Source organism: Arvicanthis niloticus, chromosome 24 (assembly GCF_011762505.2).
Source record: "Arvicanthis niloticus isolate mArvNil1 chromosome 24, mArvNil1.pat.X, whole genome shotgun sequence".
Lineage (NCBI taxonomy): Eukaryota > Metazoa > Chordata > Mammalia > Rodentia > Muridae > Arvicanthis > Arvicanthis niloticus.
The window spans coordinates 39,908,088-39,929,417 of NC_133432.1; the positions used below are offsets into that span (position 1 = coordinate 39,908,088).

General features: G+C 44.1%; 1 protein-coding gene and 1 non-coding gene across 8 annotated transcripts in view; both read right to left on the reverse strand.

Moving 5' to 3' along the window:
- Nucleotides 1–390: 390 nt before the first annotated feature.
- Fry (FRY microtubule binding protein) overlaps nt 391–21,330 on the reverse strand; it is a 374,882-nt gene continuing 353,942 nt past the window's right edge. For 5 of the 7 annotated variants that reach the window (XM_076923845.1, XM_076923846.1, XM_076923840.1 and 2 more), the window contains 8 exons: nt 19,780–19,969; nt 15,164–15,313; nt 14,063–14,161; nt 13,024–13,107; nt 5,301–5,318; nt 3,411–3,521; nt 2,381–2,583; nt 391–1,903 (listed from right to left, as the gene is read on the reverse strand). In XM_076923845.1, the coding sequence (XP_076779960.1) occupies nt 1,645–1,903; nt 2,381–2,583; nt 3,411–3,521; nt 5,301–5,318; nt 13,024–13,107; nt 14,063–14,161; nt 15,164–15,313; nt 19,780–19,969 (1,114 nt within the window). In that variant the 3' untranslated portion in view covers nt 391–1,644. The remainder of the gene's footprint in view (nt 1,904–2,380; nt 2,584–3,410; nt 3,522–5,300; nt 5,319–13,023; nt 13,108–14,062; nt 14,162–15,163; nt 15,314–19,779; nt 19,970–21,330) is intronic. The other 2 variants (XM_076923841.1, XM_076923844.1) reach the window with 1 other exon arrangement.
- LOC143438306 (small nucleolar RNA U13) lies at nt 6,043–6,144 on the reverse strand. The gene has a single exon (XR_013107247.1). It is a non-coding gene; the product is annotated as a small nucleolar RNA U13 (small nucleolar RNA).

The window sequence follows — 21,330 nt, forward strand, 5'->3', positions numbered from 1 at the left end:
CGTACACAGAATTAACAATAACAGAAGGGATGGGGTCTGGAGAGATGGCTCAGCAGTTCAGAGCACTGGCCGCTCTCTCAGAGGACCGTGGTTTGGTTTGATTCCTAGCGCCCACATGGTGTTCACAACCACTTGTAACTGTAATGCTTTCTTCTGGCCTCCACAGGCAGGAGCATGAACATGGTACACATTCACACACTGAGATGTACACACATGTAAAATGATAAGTCTGTGTATCTATAAAGAAAAGTCACATTCTTATTTTGGTGCCTAATTCCAAAGAGATCGTACTTCTCTCTGGATTCAGGGGCCATGTACTGCGCAGGTCTGTGTCAGTCATAGAATACAAGTACATAGTCTACCCAAGGTTGTCACAGTGACAGCCACATGTAAACTTACAAATATCAAAGGCAAATATTTTAATTTCACTAGAAATAAAATCCATGATCAACATGTCTTTTTCTTTTTTCTCTTTTTGTAATCTAAAGGCAATTCTGAACAGAATTATCAACCAAGATCACATCACAAAAACTTTAAATGTATTTACACAGTGAATAAGTTACATAGATCAATTCTGAATATGCTTTGGATGTGCAACAGATCACATGCCCACATGTAACACTCGACAGTGTTGAGTTTAAGGAAGGAACTTTCAAGAAAGACCCTTTACACATATATTACAAATAAAATATGACATCATTCTTAAAGTGGCAACTCACATCTTCCCTTTATGACTCTACTTCCGGCTAACCAAATGGCTAAGGGATGCATGCAGACAGATAAAATGATTTGGGACTTCTGTGAAGAGTTTGCTTCTCTACAAAATGGCGAAGGTGATGCAAACAGACACTCATTCTTCTGTAGTATAAATAATGCTTATTAAAGAACCCTTTTTGTAAAAAGCAGACATGATCCTTAAAAAGAATCTATCGGGATCTTTCCTGGCACAGAGAGATCCAGGGTTTTCAGAAACAGTAGCCTAGCAACTTCAGAAAGGTCCTTCCTAGCAGCCTCGTTTCGACACAGTGTATATCAAATTGTAACCCATTTAGATTCCCCTTTCAGAGCACATGGCTGTCAGCTTTTGACCATCTTACAGGTTTTCAGTGGCCAGCTTCATTCTGCCTGTCCCCTTTTGTAACTCACTAAAACAAACACACACATCCCACCAAAAGAAAAAAAAAAAAAAGAAAAAAAAGAAAAGAAAACCCAAAGGAAGGAAAATATGCAAAAGGAAGGGAATGAATGTACAAGCTTTAGAATACAAATTTTTTTTCATGTGAAGAAAAACATTGCACTTTTGCCAATCTAAAACTGTCTCTAGAAAGGATGGGGTCATTCAGTGTGGTCAGCTTTGGTAAAGCAACGGAAGTCGTGTCTCCAGTCATGGGTTGCATTTGCTTGGTGGAGGGCAGCCACACATGGGGATGGGTGGAGTCTGTCTCAGGAGGTCCTAGGCTGCCTCGGTTTGGACAGTATTGCTACACATTGGAAGTTGAGTCATCTTCTTTAGAAAAAGTCCTACAGGTAACAAGAGGGGAATGCTCCGTCCAAGCCTTGCGAAGGCTGAGAAGACACTGAATGAGGTCGCCCCAGCATGGCAGCACTGCAAGCTTAGAAACCATGGGGGACCGGAGGCTCCTGTCAGAGACTAGTGCCGGACACACTGGAGTCTGGGAGGAAAGCTGTTAGGACCCGGTAGCTCTGGGCCCTGCGGATCATGCCTCGGATCTCCATGTTCAGCTCCATGAGCTTGGTGCAGATTTCAGTCAGGCTATGGTTAGACCCCACCAGGGCATAAGTACCGGTCTGTCCCAGAGTCTGGTGACGGAAATAAATATTCAGGAGTGTCTGGACTTCATCGTCAGAACTGCTTCCAAAGATGTCATTGGGCCACAGGCTTCTGTGGGGAAGAAAGAACAGGAGAGATTAGAGGCCCAGGGTTGGGAGTTGGGAGGTATGAGTCTTGATTACTATACAAATATGCTTAAGCCTTTTACTGAGATGTTCCCACAGCTCATCTAAAGCACATAAATGATATGTGTAGAGTTGTCCAAATACTGCTATCATCAGGTTTAGAATATTCGTTATTATTGATTAAAAAAACAACCATTTTGGAAAAAGATGTTCTTTTAAAACTTGTTTTAAATGTACAAGTGGTTGCCTGAATTTCTATGCGCCACATGTGCGCAGTGCTCATGGCAGCCTGCAGGGGGCACTGGATTCCCTGGAACGGGAACCACAGATTCCTGTAAGTTGCCATGTGGGTGTTGGGACCTGAACGTGGATCCCGTGGAAGAGCAGTGGTCCCTAACCACCAAAGGCGCAGGATTAAGTCTGTGTTTCCTACAACCACCCCTGGGAGAAACAGTGGAGCCACCTGCACTCCTTGATCTGCCGCAGGGCTTTGCCAAGTTCATTGTTCTTCAGGCACTCCAGCATGGACTGGATGGCTGCCTCAGTGGAGGTGAAGGTGGGCTCTGACCACGCCCCCTCGATGTACACTGGGTCTGTGGCGATGGCTGCAGTGGCCTCTTTCAGGTTCCTCTTCAGATCACTCAGTTCTCTGGACATGTTCAGCAGCTGTTTCAAACAAATGTAGTGTATTTGGGGACAGAAGTTTGGCCACGAGGGTCTGGTTAGGCCGAGATTCAGTATCTCTATAAATGAGGGAGCTGGGTATGGTGGTACATGCCTGGAATCCCAGCACTTGGAAGAATGAGGCAGGAGGATCAAAAGGAATTTGAGGCTAGCCTAGGCTACCCAGTGAGGCCAGTCTGGGCTGCCCAGTGAGACCTTGCCTCAGAACAGACAAAACAATAACAAAACTCCACTGGCCAATGTGGCATATATATAGGTTTGGGTTATATAAATATCAAATCACTGTTGGTATACACCAGGCGCACACCCTCAGCGTTTCCCCAGTGCACACTGCTACCCCTTTTAGAAGTGGTATACTCAAATGATTTTAATTTTGACATTCAGATGAGCTAGAGCATCCTGATGCTGTAGCAGGGAGAAGCCTCAAGCCCGTCTTTCTCTCCTACCTTATGCTAAGGGCATGTGTGAAAAGCTACATGCCAAGGAGAAAACCCACCAGTGTGATGTGTAGCAGCATCCAGGGTAACTGTAGGAGTAAGGAGGCTTGCCCCCAAATGTGGGGCTACCTCAACTCTCTTTATCTTAGTTGTGGCCCTATTCTTGAAAACCATTCAAAGTTGAGAATAAAATGTATTTCTTTCTCACTTGGGCTTGCATAGAATAATTATATGCAAAAAAACCCCAAACGAACAAAAACGGGCCCTATTTGTACCATCGCAAGTTGGGGTGGAGGATAGGGAAAAAAGAAAACAAAGCCAATAACAAAACCACTAAGTGGTTCTGCGGGGAAATGAGCGGGGAGGACTCACCTCGGGCACGGAGCTCACTTCATGCACCTGGCCGATGAGCTTGCAATAGGATTGGTAGAGCAGGAGCAGCTGGAAGTGCAGCTTGTACAGCCTCTGACACAGCTCCAGTTGCTAGAGGGGGGGAGGGCACACGGGGAGGAGAGACAGCTGTTAAACTCAACCTGCAAGCTGTGAAGAGCAAACACAGTGAACTGCTTCTTTATCTGTTTACATTCCAAATAAAACAACCCAAACCTGCTCAGCAGCATCAGTGGGATGGTCACAGTATAACACAGAATGTCGTTTTTATAGGATATTGAGTGACTAATTAGGATAGGCCATAAAAGGGATGGAGGGAAACCACATTTCACTTGTATAAGCCAACGAGATACCTATAAATTATCCCTGAGTGGTTGTGGTGATTCTTTATAAGCTACAAACTGCTTTTAAACAGCCAAGGATCCTTTTGATTAAAGGAAGAGCTGACAGGCAAAATGCTAACTAGTTTAGTTCTAGGTGTTAAGTTTGTAAGCTGAATTGCTACTTGGGAGACAACTGTGTCTCTGGTCTGGGATGCCTTGAGCGGGTAGCCACTCGTGAAGTCTGCAGAAAGACAAGCCACACAGTCTAAAATAGATGAGAAAGAAGTCCCAAGTCATCCCACCACCAAGGTTGACAGCACTCTCTGAGGGAGATCCTCTATTCAGTCTTTCTTATATCAACAGTGGGTCAGCCCTCAGAGCAGACCGGGTATTACAGAGGAAGGGGAGAGCCTCTGGCACACAGGAGATCAGAGCTCAGTATTCTCCAGTGAGACGAACATCTGCTATAAGTCAGATGTGCAAACACTCCACTGTTGGATTTGGAAGAGGCTAAGGGATGCCAGGGTGAATGGGACCTGTGCTAAGGGGCTATAGAGAGCTCAGCTCAGAACTAAGCATAGAGGCAAATTAAAACACTTTCCCCTAAATCCCGTGAAGAAGATACATTGTAAGAATTCTAAGTTTTATGGAGTATATTCTGTTGCTATCACTGATGTCTTTTAATTTTGATTTGTTTTGTTTTTCAAGACAGGGTTTCTCTGTGTAGCCCTGGCTGTCCTGGAACTCACTCTGTAGACCAGGCTGGCCTTAAACTCACAGAGATCCACCTGCCTCTGCCTCTAGAGTGCTGGGATTAAAGGCATATGCTACTACTGCCTGGCTTGATTCTGATTTTTAAGCTACTAAAATTGAATATATATATATATATATATATATATATATACTAAGACTATCCTGAATGAAGTTTCCCCCTTTCCCCAACTTCCCTCTAAGAGAAAACCAATTTTGTTTAGACTTTTTCTTCCCCCACCCCAAATACTGGCAAATAGCTTTAGGGTGAAGTATTAGTTGAATCTGGCTGGGTCTTTGGTTGTTTCAGTAAAATTCCTTATGATAAATTAAACTCCTTCCTTCCTTCCTTCCTTCCTTCCTTCCTTCCTTCCTTCCTTCCTTCCTTCCTTCCCTCTTTCTTTCTTTAAATAGGAACCTTTTAGAATATGGTATGGAATGTAACTATCAGGATCTTGCAAATTAACTTTAAAAATGTTAAAAATAATGTTTTCTTCCCAATTTAGGGTGAAACCTAGCCATGAAAACTTTTGTTTTTCCCAAGTGCCAAGTGGTGGTCTTTATTGTTTAAAAATTTCCATTGAGACAATGAGAATTCATAGCAATGTAGGTTTCTGTTTGGGGGAGAAGACAGTTCAGAAGGCTACCGATGAGCTGCCATGTCTCAATCTACTAAAGAAAAGAAAATTAAATCAAAAAGGGAAACCATGCTAAAAGATACAACAGTTAACAGTAAAAATAAGGCTCGTGATGGCTCCATGCCTCAGTGGAAAAAGAAGATGAAAGAAAGTTAACTTACTGCAAGAGATTCCATTTGCTACGCAGCAGCAAGCATGGTGCAGGAGACAAAGGAAAGGAAAGAAAGTATAGGGTCAGTGTGGCATGCAACAGAGAGCACGGCCCTCCTCCAGGAACAGAGCTGTGAGCAGTGTTAGCTTGGCTGGCCCAGACCTGGCCAGCGCTTGCCAGTTGTACCCGTTCAACATGCACAGCGGTCTGGGTAAAAACAAGCGTTAGTGGGCAACGCGGCACTGAACAAACATGGCTTTCAGTCTTTGGGATTTCCTGAGTCTGTCTGGGAGAGTAGAAGTAACCTTTTTTTGTTGTTCTTGAAGATTTGAGTGCACTAATGTGAATGGAACTGAGACATCTAAAGAACCATCCCCCCGGCAGCAACTATAGTGTTACTTTTTTAAAAAAAACTGGATTGCCTTTCATATCAGACATGCGTGTGGTTATGTGCACACGAGTGTTGGTGCCCTTGAGGACCAGAGGCATTGGTTTCCCACGAGAGCTGGAGTTACAGGCAGCTGTGAGTCACCCAACATTCGTGCTGGGAACTAAACCCAGGCCTTTGGCAAGATCAGGGCACATTCCCAATCACTGATATTTTTGCATCCCTCAGACTGAGAGTGTGCAGGAGGAGGCTTCTGGATAATGCTATCTCAAAGGAATAAACAATGCATACTCTCAAACAAGCACACAGCATGGTAAGTATTTCCATGTATTTTATTTTCTGATTTATTATTCATGAGGATAGTTTTCTCACACGTAATTGCTAATATTGTGACAAGGTCTGTGGGAGGAACAAGTCCCTCAATGTGTGCATACCCAATCATCACACTTACTAACCAAAAAAAAAAAAAAAAAAAAAAAAAAAAAAAAAAAATCTTTATTTTTATCTGCTAAATAATTCCTAAAAGCAATCCAGAACTGGGTATTAACTTAAGATATTGAAAATTTACCAAGTATGTCATGTTCCGCTACCATTTCTTAAATGTCACCAATGACATCATAACTACAGAATCAGTTCGTGGAAATTTTTGGTACTTGGGAAAGGGGTGCTGCAATCTGAAGGAAAGGTTTAAAGTTCTTTAATTTCAGTTTAGACCAGGCCTTGTGGAGGACATCTGTATTTCTAGCACTCTGGAGGCAGACACAAGAAGACTGAGAGTTTGGGGCCAACCTGGGCTTATATCTCAGCCCCTGCACTAAACATCAGCTTCATTAATTCCAATTATGAGTCCATATATCTTGGTTTGGAACTTTCAAAATATTTAAGGACCTACCTCACTCCCTTTGTAATCCTTGGCAAGGAAAACTCTTTAAAAAAAAAAAAAAAAAAGGACCCCAAAACTTTTGGGCTATCAGTTTAATATAGTGTATTTAAAGACACTGTCCAGTGATGAACAAAACCGTCAACTCATTGCCTGTAGCCACTGGCGATGCTATGGATGCTACCGAAGGTGTACCTAGACTCCCACCTCTGACTCCTGGTCTCCTTCCCTCCACCTATTATAAATACCACGTGACCATGACAGGTGTGCAGTGACTGTACATTTACTGAGTTTTTTTTTATTTTTTTTATTTTTTATTTTTGGTTGTTGTTGATTTTGGTCACGAATCTCTCTAAAAGCTTTGAAAGAGGAACACCTTAAAGCCTGTGTGGTACATTACATATGGTTGAGGCACCGGAAAACATCATGTATGTGGCTATGTGCATATGCTTTCAGAGGCCAGAGGCGTTGGAAACCCTAGAGCTGGCCTTACAGCCACCTGATATGGGAGCTGAGAACCGAACTCTGGTCCTCTGCAAGAGCAGCCAGTGCGCTTAACCACTGAGACGTCTCTCCAGCCCTGCACAGGCCAGCACTGAAGACTCCTGGGGCTCCATCAGATGGGAACACCATGTTTAGTAAGCACAGCGGCAGGTCCTTGTCGCTAGTGTGGCCTTTGCTTTTGGTGTTGTGAAATGACATACGTGCTGGGTGAAGATCATTGTTTTTATTTATAAAACAATGACGCTGTAATCCAAGGAGCTCATCAAGATGGTGACCTCTCCGGTCAGTGAGGGCAAGTGAACTTCCTTTGCTAGCCTGGGCTTGGTCCTGAGGACTGCCACTACGTTCCTCCCACTCAGCTCTTAGGGCACAGCTGTGTGTTTCTTAGGTGATGGCCAACCCTGATGAGCTGTGCCTAGCATTCCTCCTGAGCTCTCCTTTTTAGGTGGACTAGTAGCAACTCTTTTGGCCTTTGTCCTCTTGGATTCCTTCATTAGGCCACACGCTGGGACCTCATTTGCATTTAGGGTTTCAAAAAGATAGTGTGATTCCTTTTATCTTGGGTTTTCCTTATATCCATTTAAAAAAAATAATCCCATTAGATGCCTTTTTAAAATGTATCTGTATTTGGGCAACTTAAGGTTCTTTTGACCATGCTGTGGGGTGGGGATGGATGCCATTGTTTTATACGTCCCAAGGATTTTAGAAATTTCCCTAAAACCTTTTGACATAGTCCCTGATTTTGGAAATGTGTTATCTGAACTGGCTGGGTGCAGGTGGGGCCTGGTACATGTATAGGGAGGGGGTGGCGGTAATCCAGATGAAATCCTAAACAACTGAGAGGCGGGAAGTTTGCAAATTGCAGAACAGAAGCAAGCACAGTGGTCTATCCCTGTGAGCCCATCACTCTGGGAGGCTGAGGCAGGAGGACTGCTGCAAGTTTGAAGTCAGCCTTAGACTTGAGATTTTAGTCCCCCTGCCTCTGGATCCTGACTGATAGAATCACAGGCATGCACAGCTAGGCCTGGACTATACCCAGCTAATGGCTGAAAGTCACATGTGTGAGCTAAATGGGATAAAGTTTAGATTTTTAAGTAGAAAGTAACTTAGGCTACTGATGAATTTTTTTTTGTGTGTGTGTCTTAGCATGTGAGTGCATGAAATCTAAGCAGGCAGGAATGCTAGTCACTCACCTCTTTAATACTAATTGGGTTTGATACAGTGACAACTCCCTCCCTCGCTTCCTTCCCTCTTTCCTTTTTTTTTTTTTTTTTTTTTTTTTTTGTTATTTTTTAAATTTTGCAGTGCTGGGGATGGAACCCAAGACTTTGCACATGTTAGGCAAACTCTCTGCCAACAATCTACCTTGTCAGTTGACGGCCATTTTGTTTGTCCAAAAGAAAAAAAATGTTTTTTTTTCAGTCTTGTTCATGAATAACTTTCAAAGTTAAAAACCTCAAAGCCTGTGACACAGGTAATACATTTTGAGGTACAAACTATTTTTTTTTTTTTTTTAAGAAAACTAAATAAATCCTAGCAGACACATCTTTAGCCAGGATGGGAGAGAAGAGACCGGAGAACAGTCTGGTTCAACATTTAACTTGTTCAGGTTGTAGAAGGTCATGGGTGGCAGCCCATATTCCTGTGCTGTATCAAGACAGGAAAAATAGCAGACGAGTGTTTTTGCAGAAAGATCCTAAAAGCTGGAATGATGATTTGAGGACAAGATGCACTGAGTGTAAATTCAGTTTGCATGTGAGTATGTCAGCTGAAATAAATTCTAACAAAAAGACATCTTCAGCTCTCATGGGGAGGCTTCTGCAGAACCGGAGAGATAAACAGTATTTGCTACTTTACAGGGTGGAGGCTGAAAATACTGCCAGCAGAGACCAGAGCTGGCAGGAGCCTTGGCTTCCTGACCTATGGTTACGTGAGCTTCAACCACAAGGGGGAGCTATTCTACAACAGAGGGACCAGTGGAAACCTGTTTTTAATGGATGAGAAATTGCAAATCGTGAAAGGTTTTTCTGTCTTGACTGATGAAGGCAGGGGGTGGTGGATGACCCCCAAACACCATAAAGCAGAACGGTACGTGCACGTGAACAGAAATGATCTTGCGAGACAAAAGCAAACTGCTCACCTGTTCTTCTGCATGCTACTTAGCATATACTGTTCTCACCCTAGAAAACTGCTAATACAGTTACCAGGAAGCCTAAGTCAATAGCTGGCCTAAGACTCCAAAATGATTAGATACATGAGATTAAAAGCATCTTTCCCAGACAACCGGGGGATGGTTCCTGGTGACCACTGTGTCCGTGAACCAGCAAGATATCTGAAACTCCTTGCTAGTGCCAGATGGGGCAGACCTGGTTGGTTTTACTAGCAGGCTAGAGGCATCAGACTAGATGCTGCTTCCCCACCCCACCCCCTGTTTTTCCTCTAACCCCACCATCAGTCTTTTTCCTGCCTCCTATGTGTGTGTTCTGCCTCTAAGAGTCGGCTAGAAACAAATTGGAGACATGGAATATGGCATTTACAGCTTGCCACTCAGATTCAGCTTGTTTCAAACACACAATGAAAATTTCCTTATGGCAGAGGGATGTAACAGTGCTGACTAGGGTGTTTGTTTGTTTTGTTTAGTTGTGGGTTTTCAAGTTGACACAAACCAGAGTCACCCGAGAGGAGGGAACCCTGAGTTGGGGAATTGCCCACAACAGATTGGCATGTGGACAAGTCTGTGGGTTATTTTCTTCATTAGTGTGGGATGGCCCAGCCCACCGAGGGTGGTGTCATCCCTAGGCAGGTGGCTGGTCCTGTGTTATATAAGAAGGCAGGCTGAACAAGCCATGGGGAGCAAGTCAGTAAGCAGCATTCCACCATGGTCTCTGCTTCGGCTCCTCCAGGTTCCTGCCTTCAGTTCCTGCTTTGTAGCCCCTCAGTGATGGGACTAGACAATGTAAGGTGAGATGAAGCCGCTCTTCCTAAGTTGTTTTAGTCATGGTGTTCATCATAGCAAGAGGAGCAAATTAGGACAGTTAGAAACGGGCAAATGAGGTCATATTCACGCAGTACCTGAAAGTATTACCATCTATTTTTATTCTCAAGCCTTTACTGTATGCCTAGAGCTGCCACACTGAACTGAGTGACTGAAGATGGACTCCATCTTTTAATCTTTGTTTAGTAAAAGACACAAGAGATAAGGAGCAACACGTATGGCAACAAGTACCAGGAGCCACACAACCACCGTTCAGTTAAGGGAGGTCACGTGCAGTGACGTCCCCTAATGTGGTATCACCTGCAACATTAGAACCTCCTTAGATTGTGTGTGCAAACTATGATGTTCCTACGTGTGTGTGTGTGTGTGTGTGTGTATACTGGAAGTGCTGGGGGGGGGCGGATATTAGTGCAAAGGGTGAATGGAAACCAAGAAGTAGAAACAAAGACTTCTGGAGAAGTAAAATAGTGACATGAGTATATTTGAAATAGGATGATTTAGCTCTAGCTCCCACTCCTCTGTAGGGCTCACACTCAACAAACAGATCAGAGGTTTGGTTCCAACCTGTCTTCCTAATGTAAGTCTGTAATGGACTAATGGATTCTCCCAACTGAATCTTCATTACTGTGTGTAATAGGATTTGATATCAGAGTCAGCGCTTAGATAACTAATCATTTTTATACACTGTAAACAAGCTATACTATAAACTGGGCTAGGCTTGTGCTTATTGTAAGGTCTAGCCTGGTGACAATATTTTCTGGCCTGACTTTTGCCAGCAGGATGAGGTAAAAGAATAAACAAGCTGGAGCCAGGAGTAGGTCCTTTTAGGTGGCCATAAAATGTGAAACCTAGTAATGTTTTATTTTTTAAAAGTCTCCACACTGGGTGTGGTGGCATGTGACTTTACTCTCAATCCACAGGATGCAGAGGCAGGCAGGTTTCCATGAGTGTGAGGCCAACTGGTCAACATAGCAAGTTTTAGGACAGTTGGGGCTACACAGGGAATCCTGTCTGTCAAAAAAAAAGGGGGGGGTAGGGCAGGGGGAGTATTCAGATCATCGGAATCAGGACATCACAGGTGCACACATTCGGACAGGTACAAACTCAAGGATGATTCTGAACTCCACATCTGAGTAAGCATGGTTTGTGAAGGAGTTACCTTGTAGCACCATTGCACACCTATAATTGAAACTCTCTAGAAATGTGCAGGGCAGTGGTGGCGCACGCCTTTATTCCCAGCATTTGGGAGGCAGAGGCTGGCAGATCTCTGCGAGTTTGAGACCAGCCTGTTCTACAGAGTGAGTTCCAGGATATCCAGGGCTACACAGAGAAACCATGTCTTAAAAACAAAACAAAATAAAAGTCTCAAGAAACTACAGACTGGAACACAAATGTGTTCTCAAAAAGAGCAGAAACTAACAATCCTGTCTAAGATTTCTCAGCCTTACAGTTGCTTTTTTTTTTTTTTTTTTTTTTTTTTTTTTTTTTTTTTTTTGGTGTCCTTAGTCACTCATTTCAGGGCTTATGGAAGTACAGGGTGGTAGTAAGTATAGCTCTCGGCACTCTAAACTTGTTTGGTGACAGTGACCAAATTGGTATTGGATTACTAGTGTTAGGTGGAAAAATGTCACCCCAAACTTCACTGGGCTCTTTATACATTGATACAGCCTGTTTCTTACGTGAAAGGGTACGTGATCTGAAAAGGCTTCTCAGTGGTGACATAACTCCAGCGTGACACTCGCTGCACACAGACTGGTTGTGGTCTCCTAGCTTCCCTCATGGCTTCAGTTTGTCCATTCAGTACCCGAATCCTAGCAGCCTCAGTCTGACCTTTTCCCTGCTGCTTAAATTGCAGACCGGTTACCTTTGCTGAGAAGGGGCCAGCCCTCACAGCTGGGCTTCTGCGATGTCTGTGGAGGCTTCTCAGGTTTGCCTTGTCTCTCTGCACTTGTGGGTCCCATGGCCTCTCTTCAGTTCTTAGAACATCTCAATCCCTCCTGCCTCAGATCTTTATACAAGCCTTTCATGCTTACAGGTTTCCTCTTCCTCCGTTACCTCTAGTTCACAGTTGAGATTTCTTCTGTCTCACACAACAACCAGGAAGCCTTCCCAGGGCCACCTGCTGTTTGATGCCATAGTTCTGTGTGCTAACAGCTCACTTTTCTTACCACAGGCTATGCCTCAGTGATGCCTTGATTGTCACCTGTCTCCCTGACAAGAGGAGGGCGGAGCCTCTGGTGGAATCATAAAACCCAAATAGGAGGCTCTTATAGCCTCATTCCAGAGTGAATAGTTTTATCTCAGTCTTCTTCCCAGTTTTCTGCATCATATAACATGTATGTAATAAGCTGCTGGTATGTGGTATGCACTTAGGGTTAGTCTAAGTGGGAAAATCTTTTTAACAGTGTTTGGGGAAAAAGTCAATAGACAACTTTCCTTTACTTCAATGAACCACTTCATTGAAGGAACTAAGCAGTCCAGCTAGGAATGGTGGAATGTGTGTTCATATTCTGGATTAAGAAAGGCTCATTAGGAAGTGACTAACACAATTTAACAGCATCTGGCAAAAAGGTTAGTCTTTTGTTGCTATTTTTCCAGGAAGGAGAAAACAAAAGTCCCCCCAGTCCCATCAATACACAACCATGCATGGTATGGATGCACACACAGCCATGCATGGTATGGATGCACACACAGCCATGCATGGTATGGATGCACACACAGCCATGCATGGTATGGATGCACACACAGCCATGCATGGTATGGATGCACACACAGCCATGCATGGTATGGATGCACACACAGCCACGCATGGTATGGATGTGCTACCTTCCCCTATCGGTATCATGTAAATGTGGAAGACAGATTCTTCCTCCTCTTCCTTTCTCAAGCTCCATGCTTCTGTGAGGCTCAAAACCAACACAGAGCCTGACCACAGGAGAGACAGACTCTTAACAAGCGTTCATTACCTTTTCTTCTGAGTCCCCCGGCTGGCAGGTAATCACTCCATCTCTTGAGCCGCCTGCAAATGTTGCCTTACAGTTGGCAAGCCACTGTTGTCAAGAAAAAGAGACATGGGACATGGGTGGATCCACAGATGTCCTGAGAACATTTAAATTGTGGGGCTTGCCAGGAAGACTTGATCAGGCTTCTAACAAGAGTAAATACAAGTTTGCTGGAATGACTTTTAGGAAAGGAAACTTGAAAGGTTAAAGATTGATTTGGGAGAAACCAGTCCACTGTGGGCAGTAGCACCCCTAGGCAGGTGGTCCTGGGTGATGTAAGAAAGCAGGCTGAGGAAGCCATGGGGAGCAAGCCAGTAATAAGTAACCCTCCTCCATGGCTTCTGCTTCAGTTCTTGTTTCCAGGTTCCTACCCTGACTTCCTTTCATAATGACCTCTAAGATCAAACAAGCCCATCTCTAATCCAAGTACTTCTGGTCATGGTCTTTATCACAGACTAGAGATCTAAATTCAAATCTTGGATAAAGGAAACTAGTTCTAATGCATCTCAAGGGACATACTGAGCAGATACAAAATGTATGTGCTGGGGCTGGAGAGATGGCTCAGTGGTCAAGCGCATTGACTGCTCTTCCAGAGGTCCTGAGTTCAATTCCCGGCAACCACATGGTGGCTCACAACCATCTGTAATAAGATCTGATGCGACAGTGACAGTGTACTCACATACATAAAATAATCTTTAAGAAAAAACAAAACAAAAAACCCAAACGTATGTGCTGGTTTCTTGGTGGGGACCTTCGTGGGGTAAAGTTGAAAGCTGAACATTGATTACTCTTTCCTTGGTTCTATTTGAGCCTCTTGGCCTTTTGACCAAAGTCACCTGCATTTGGATATAACCAGTATTATATGTAGTTCTGTCACTCTGAAAAAGGAACAGGCAATCCACATACACACACACACACACACACACACACACACACACACACACACACACGGCTGTGCTCTTTCAGTTGTAACTGGCTGCCACGCACAGACACACAGGCTTACCGAGAGCGTGGCCTCTTTCCTGTTGTTGTATGTGTCCAAATACTCTTGCAGTTCCAACACACTGAACTTCAGCTTTTCCAGGAGCCCACAGGAAAGGAGCTAGAGACAGGAAAACAGTTTGCTTTAAAAACGGATGGAAATGCCAACAGGAACGCCTACTATACAAACAGGAAAAAGGGAGCTGGAGAAGTAAGGATCGAATCTGGCTTCACTTTGGCTACAGCCGGAACTGGAAACTACTTTATAATCCAAGCCTTCCATCGGAAACCAATGTTAAGATGTGATCCCCATTTTATGTATGACTTTGGATCCGTAATATTTCCTGTTTTGCTATGGAAGAGAGACCTCCAGAGAGATCTGTAAACTAACTTTGTATTTAATTTGCATTTAAAATAATTTAAGATGGAATTAGTTTTCGTATTGCATTCCTGACTGAGGGACCAATCAGGCTGTGGGAGAGACTGACTTTGCCTGAGAACCTGGGAGGCTGTGTCCGGAAAAGAAAAATTCAAGGCAGTGTTGCAGTTTTCTTTATAAAATCACGACCTGATAGTCAGAGGCTCCCAGGTGACCCCTTTGAGAGTTATACAATCATATGCCCAGTTGCCAAAGTTAGAATAACTCAGGAGACGGGCTGAGGAGATAGAAGGAGCCCAGTGGTAGATTGTTCCTAATTCTCTGAAATGCCTTGGCCTCGGATGGCAATGTTCACTAATTAATCTGCAGACCTAGGGCCCATCAGGAGTCATGTGACAATTTTATTCTGCTCACAGCTTTGGAAATGTCTTTAAAATGGGCCAATGAGAGGACCTGAGTTTGATTCCTGGAACCCATTAGTGGAAGGAGAGAACCGAGTCTCTAAAGTTGTTCTCTGACCATCACAGATGAGCAAGTGTGCACCTTCGTGTGCATGTATGCGTGTGCGCGCACACACACTCACACACATATGTACATACACATATACACACATACATATGCACATATGCGCGCACACACACACACACACACACACATACACACACACACACACACACACACACGATATATTAACAAATCTCTACACGAACGTGCTACCCTGCTGAGCAGGGCAGGGATACTCACAGTCTCTGCATCCACGAACAGTGTAGGGCATTCAGAGCAGGAGGTAAGCATCTGGGACGAGCTGACAAATTTGGACCCGATTCCCCGGAGGTTATCTCCAAGGTAACTGGCTGCATCACAGGTTAGGAAGCAGAACCTCTTTTGAATATTCTGCAAGGCAGGAGAGGGATTATTCACAAAGGCCAAGCTCAACTTGTACACTAGAAAAAATAACTCTGTGTGTGTGTGTGTGTGTGTTGTAGAAGTTTAAAATAATTTGGGGTGTGTGGTGCAAACCTGTAATCAAAGATGTGGGAGGCAGAGACGGAGGATCAGGAATTCAAGGCCAGCTGTGTTACAAGAGATGTCTCAAAACCAAAACCAAAACCAAACCAAAACAAAACGTGGGGTTAGAGAGATGGCTCAGCAGTTAAGAGAACATGCATGTGGCTCTTGTAGAGGACCCAAGTTTGCATCCTAGTACACAGGTCCAGGAGATCCAGAAAGAACGCATTGCAACATAATAAAAGCTATATACGACAAACCCACAGGCAACATCCTCCTCAATGGAGAAAAACTCAAGGTCATGCCATTAAAATTAGGAAGAAGACAGAGCCACCACCTGTCCCTAGTCCTTTCAACACAGCGCTTGAAGCACTAGCCAGAGCAATAAACAAAAGAAGAAAATGAAAGTGATATGAAATAGGAGAAGAAATAACCAAACTATATTTCCAGATGATATGGTAAGAGATATATAAGAGATCCCCAAAATTCTCCCAGAAAACTAGAAATTATAACACTTTTAGCAAATTATCCATACGGAAACAGAAGAGCTCAGATAGGCAAGGCAATTCTGAGAACAACGCAGAGGGATGGCTGGTCCAGATTTTGAGCTGTATTACAGAGCTGCAGCTATGCCACCCGAAAGCGTATGCCCAAAGGAAATATCACCAAGTCCTGCTGGGAGAACTAGAGGTCCTCATGCAGGAGAATAAAATTAGACCTCTCCCTGCCACCCTGCACACAAAAATCAACTCCAAATGGACCAACAACACTAATGTGAAACCCAGCAGGCTGACAGTGACAGCTGGGAACCTAGGTAGCACCCTAGAAGACTAGCTCTTTGAGGAAAGGCCTTTCTGGGGAGAGCAATGTTTGCTCAGGAGCCAACCGCTGGCAGATGGGACCTCACAGAACCAAAAAGCTTCTGTGTAGACAAGGAAACAATCAACCGAGGGAAAGCCTGCAGAGTAGGAGGGAACCATTGTCAGCTATACGTCTGATTGAGGATCAATATCAATATACATCTGAAAGGGGGGATATACAAAGGACTAGAACCAAACAAATGGATGAGTCAAAACAAGAAAGGATACAATTAAAAAAAGAGCCATGGAACTGAATAGAGAGGGCTCTTAAAAGAAGAAAAAAAAATGGCTAAGAAGTATCTTAAGTGTTTCACATCCTTTGTAATTAGGGAGACACAGATTAAAACTACTCTGATGGTTTCTTACTCCAGCTAGAACGGCAAAAATCAAGAAAACAACGGACAACAAATGCTGGTAGGGAAAGAGGAGCATGCATGCATTGCTGGTGGGATTGCAGCCTCTTTAGAAATCAATGAGAAATCAATGTGGAGAATCTTCAACAAGCTAAAAAGAGACCTACCACATGACCCGGCTATACCGCCCTGCAGCATATGCCCAGAGGAAACGACATCCTACTCCAGGAATACTTGCTCAGCCGTGTTCATGGCTGATCTATTCACAATAGCTGTGTGTCTTAGTTAGGTTTCCATTGCTGTGAAGAGATACCATGACCATGGCAACTCTTATAAAGAAAGACATGCAATTGGAGCTGGCTTACAGTTTTAGAGGTTCAGCCCATTATCATCATGGTGGGAAGCATGGCAGTGTCCAGGCAGACATGGTGCTGGAGGAGCCAAGTTCTGCATATTGATCCACAGGCAGAAGACTGTGTGCCACACTAGACACAGCTTGGCATAGGAGACCTCAAAGCCCACCCCCACAATGACACACTTCCTCCACCAAAGCCACACCTCCTAATAGTGCCCTTTCCTGTGGACCAAGCATTCAAACAAGAGTCTACGGGGACCATACGCATTCAAACCACCACACTGGAAAATGAAGACAACCTAAATATCCTTCAACTGACTAATGGATAATGAAAATATGGCATATATACACTATTCAGAGGTGTGTATATGTGTGTGCTACTTGGTCAAAAAGAAAAATGAAATTATAGGGGCTGGAGGGATGGCTCAGAGGGTAAGAGCACTGACTGTTCTTTCAGAGGTCTTGAGTTCAATTCCCAGCAACCACATGGTGGCTCACAATCATCTGTAATGGGATCTGATAGCCTCTTCTGGTGTGTCCGAAGACAGCGACAGTGTACTCACATACATAAAATAAATAAATAAGTCTTAACAAAAGGAAGGAAAAAGAAATTATAAATGGGTGGAACTAGAAAATGTCACACCGTGTGAAGTAATCCAGACTCTATAGACACAGATAGGTGGGTATAAAGAAGAACCTTCTCTTCCCAGTGGAGTCCGTCACAGAAATCCACAACTGGTCAAAATGGAGCAAACAAATGACAGTGGGTACCCACTCCCAGTTGATAATGTGTACCACACAGCCTCTACACCTGAGGCACAGGGAACATCATGGAAAGGGGGAGGGGCACCATGAGAGCCCGAACACCAGGACATCTGCTGAGACAGTATCTTCTACCTATGTCAGGGAGGCTGCACGCATGACATGTCAACAATATGGTCGCCTAAATAATAAGACCTGCACTAAGACGACACTAACTGACAGGCAAGTTAGATAAAAAAAAAATCTTACAAGGCCCCACCCCTTGATGAAGAGCTACCAGCAATTAATGGCTACTGAGAAAAGAAAATGAGTCTTTCCCAGGGATGGGCCCCTGGATGGCCAGCCTTAAACACATATACATATGAGCAACCCTAGACGAATTTAGCAGGTTGTATTTATATGTGTATACAGGTGTGTTTGCAGAATTAAAGAAAAGGTCATGATGTCAAGAGGGAGTGGGGACATGGGTGGAGTTGAAATAAATGCAGTATTTGTGGTGGTTTGAATAGATATGGCCCCCACAGGCTCATAGATTTTAATGCTTAGTCACCAGGGAATGGCACTACTAAGAAGTGTGGCCTTGTGGGAGCAGGTGTGGCCTTCTTGGAGGAAGTGTGTCACTGGGGGTGGGCTTTAAGGTTTCAAATGCTCAAGCCAAGCCCAGTAGCTGGGTCTCTTCCTGCTGCTTGCCAATCCAGTTGCAGAATTCTCAGCTCCTTCTCCAGCACCATGTCTGCCTGCATGCCAACGTGCTTCCTGCCATGACGATAATGGACTAAACCCTGGAAACTGTAAGCCAGTCCTAATTAAATGTCCTTTATAAGAGTTACCACGGTCATGGTGTCTCTTCACAGTAATAGAAACCTAGTACTAGTATGTAAACTAGTGCTCATGTATGAAATTTCAAATTATACGGTACATATTTAAAAAGGAAAAAAAAAACCAAATGTCTCTGTATTCTCAGGATAGCCCGGGACTCACTAAGTAGCCCAGGCTACCTCCAATATTGCAACAACCTGCCTGCCTCTACCTCCCAAAGGTTGAGATTACAGTCATGAGCCACCTTGCCTGGCATTAAGTTTATTTTTTTTAACCATTATGAAAATGTCCAGTGTGTGTCCCAAGGAAAAGGAGAGGGGCTCAGAGAGACTAAAATAACCTAGCTGTCCCCTTAATGTTCTGAGTGCTGTATGTGCTGACCAGTGCTCTGCTAACTTGATACAAGGAATAGCCACTTGGCAAGAGGGAACTGTCACTGAGAAAATGTCCCCACTAGATTGGCTTAGGCAAGGATATAGAACATTTTATTGATTAGTGATAAATGAGGGAAGGTCCAGCCCTTTGTGAATGGTGCCAACTCTGGGTAGGTTGTCCTGGGTCACATAAGAACAAGCTGAGCAAGTCACAGGGACCAAGCCAGTAAGCAATGTTCCCCCATAGTCTCTGCTTCAGTTCCCGCCTCGGCTTTCCTCAAGGGTGGGCTGCAAGTTATAAGCTAAATTAACCATTTCCTCCCCAAGTTGCTTTTGCTCATGGTGTTTTATCACAGTAAAAGAAACCCTATCTAAGCTACCATGGTTTCTTACCATTGAGACCGTCACCAGGAAATGAAGTGGCAGAAACAAAAGGTCCCTCCCCTTCAGGACAGCTGACGTGAAGTCACTTGAGTTCAGTGTCTTCATAAGGGGAAGGTAATAAATGATGAATAAAAGCTGTAGGTAGAGAAACTAGTCTCTACCTACATAACCCTAAAGGCAGCTGTTCTCAACCTGTGGGTGGCGACCCCTTTAGGGATCTCACACCAGACATCCTGCATATCAGCTGTTTACGTTATGATTCACAGCAGTGCCAAAATGACAGCTAGGAAGTAGCAATGAAATAATGTTATGGTTGGGGTCAGCACAACATGAGGAACTGTATTAAAGGGTGTCCGCATTAGGGAGGTTGGGAACCACTGCCCTAGAGAGACAACAACCCCCTGTGAAGCCATCGGCTGTCTTCAGGATGCTCCACGAGCCATACCTTAAACAGAGAGGAGAACACATGAAATGTGTACACAGCACAGGAGCCGTCCGAGTCACACATGAGCTGGTTAATGTGGCTGCGCCAGGCCTCCTCGGCGTCATCGCAGGCGGCAGGCTGAAAGGCAGCAAGGATGGCCGAGAAGAAGGGCGAGGGAGGGGGAGACACACCCCTGTCACCTTCTCCGAAGCTGGAAAACATGGACACCATGACCATCAAAAGGTGGCAGCCTCTTGTACCAAGCTGTCCAAGTTTTACACTTGCATGTCAGCCTGGTGAGGTGGCCCTTTGGGTCCTTTAGTCCTATCAAGGGCTTTCTAGGGGTTTGGTTTTTTACTAGAGGTCTTTGTGATCTTTTGGTTCCTAGGAAATAGTTTGTTTTTTTTTTTTTTTTTAAACTTCTGGGATTTCTATGATTCCTTTTTTTTTTTTTTTTTTTTTTTTTTTTTTTTTTTTTTTTGGGTTCGGTAGGCGTGGTAGTTTAAAATTGGTCTCACTATATAGTCTTTGTTGGCCTGAAACTCACTATGTAGACCAGGCTAGCCTGAAAGTCACAGATTCACCTGCCTCTGCCTCCTGAATGCTGGCTTCAAAGGGGTTCACAACCATGCCTGGCATTTCCAATTGTTTTGTACAGGCTTATATATCTCATAGCCCTCGGTAAGCCCTTGCTCTCCCAGGGGCCAAGCCTCACACTAAACATCTGTTCCCAAGCTCAACATCACCATCCTTCTACACTTTGCATTCAGAAAAAAAAAAAAAAAAAAAAAAAAAAAAAAAAAAAAAAACCAAAAACCAAAAAACAAAAAAACACCAAAACAAAAAAACCAAAACAAAAAAACCCCAAAACTCTAATTCAACTTTGGGTTCTTCAAACTTGTCCCTGATGCAGACAGATGAGGAATACATGTGCACAAACTCTAGGAATACTGAGGTACGGGGAGGGCAGGGCAGGAATGGAGAATAACAGAGTGAACAAGACAGACCAGAAGGAAGGCAGGAGGATGTGGGCGGTCCTGCTCTTTCCATGCTATCCCCCCAGCCTTTCCCCCTGATGGTTAGATGGCCTCTGTGTAGCCCCGTTTTCTTCCAGTATTCACAAACATAGTATAGCGTCTCCACTTCTCCTAAGTAGATCCAAGCTGCACGGTAATTTGTGACTTGTGGCAGACGCTGAATCAATGTAAGGCACAATGTTCTCACCTATCCGCCTTCTTTTTGTGCTTATGTGAGTCACTACTTTTAGAGTCACTGGCCACCAGGCCACAAGACACTCCGTTAAAGAGCAGGAGTTTAGCTTGGAAAGAGCCTGTCGCTTGTGTCTTTCAACTCGGAAAGAATTCATTTTCAAGCTTAGCTCATATCTTCAAAGTTTCATGTCCCCAAGGCCTTTTTTTTTTTTTTTTGGCTTTTCATGTTGCTCTCTGGCTCTGTAAATTCTTAATCCCAGGGAAAGCCCTCCATGGGGTTGGATGAGCATGCCAGTGAGGTCCTGCCAGGCTGCATGCTAGGAGGTCTCTGCAGAGTGAGGATGTGTGCCTAGTGTGTGGT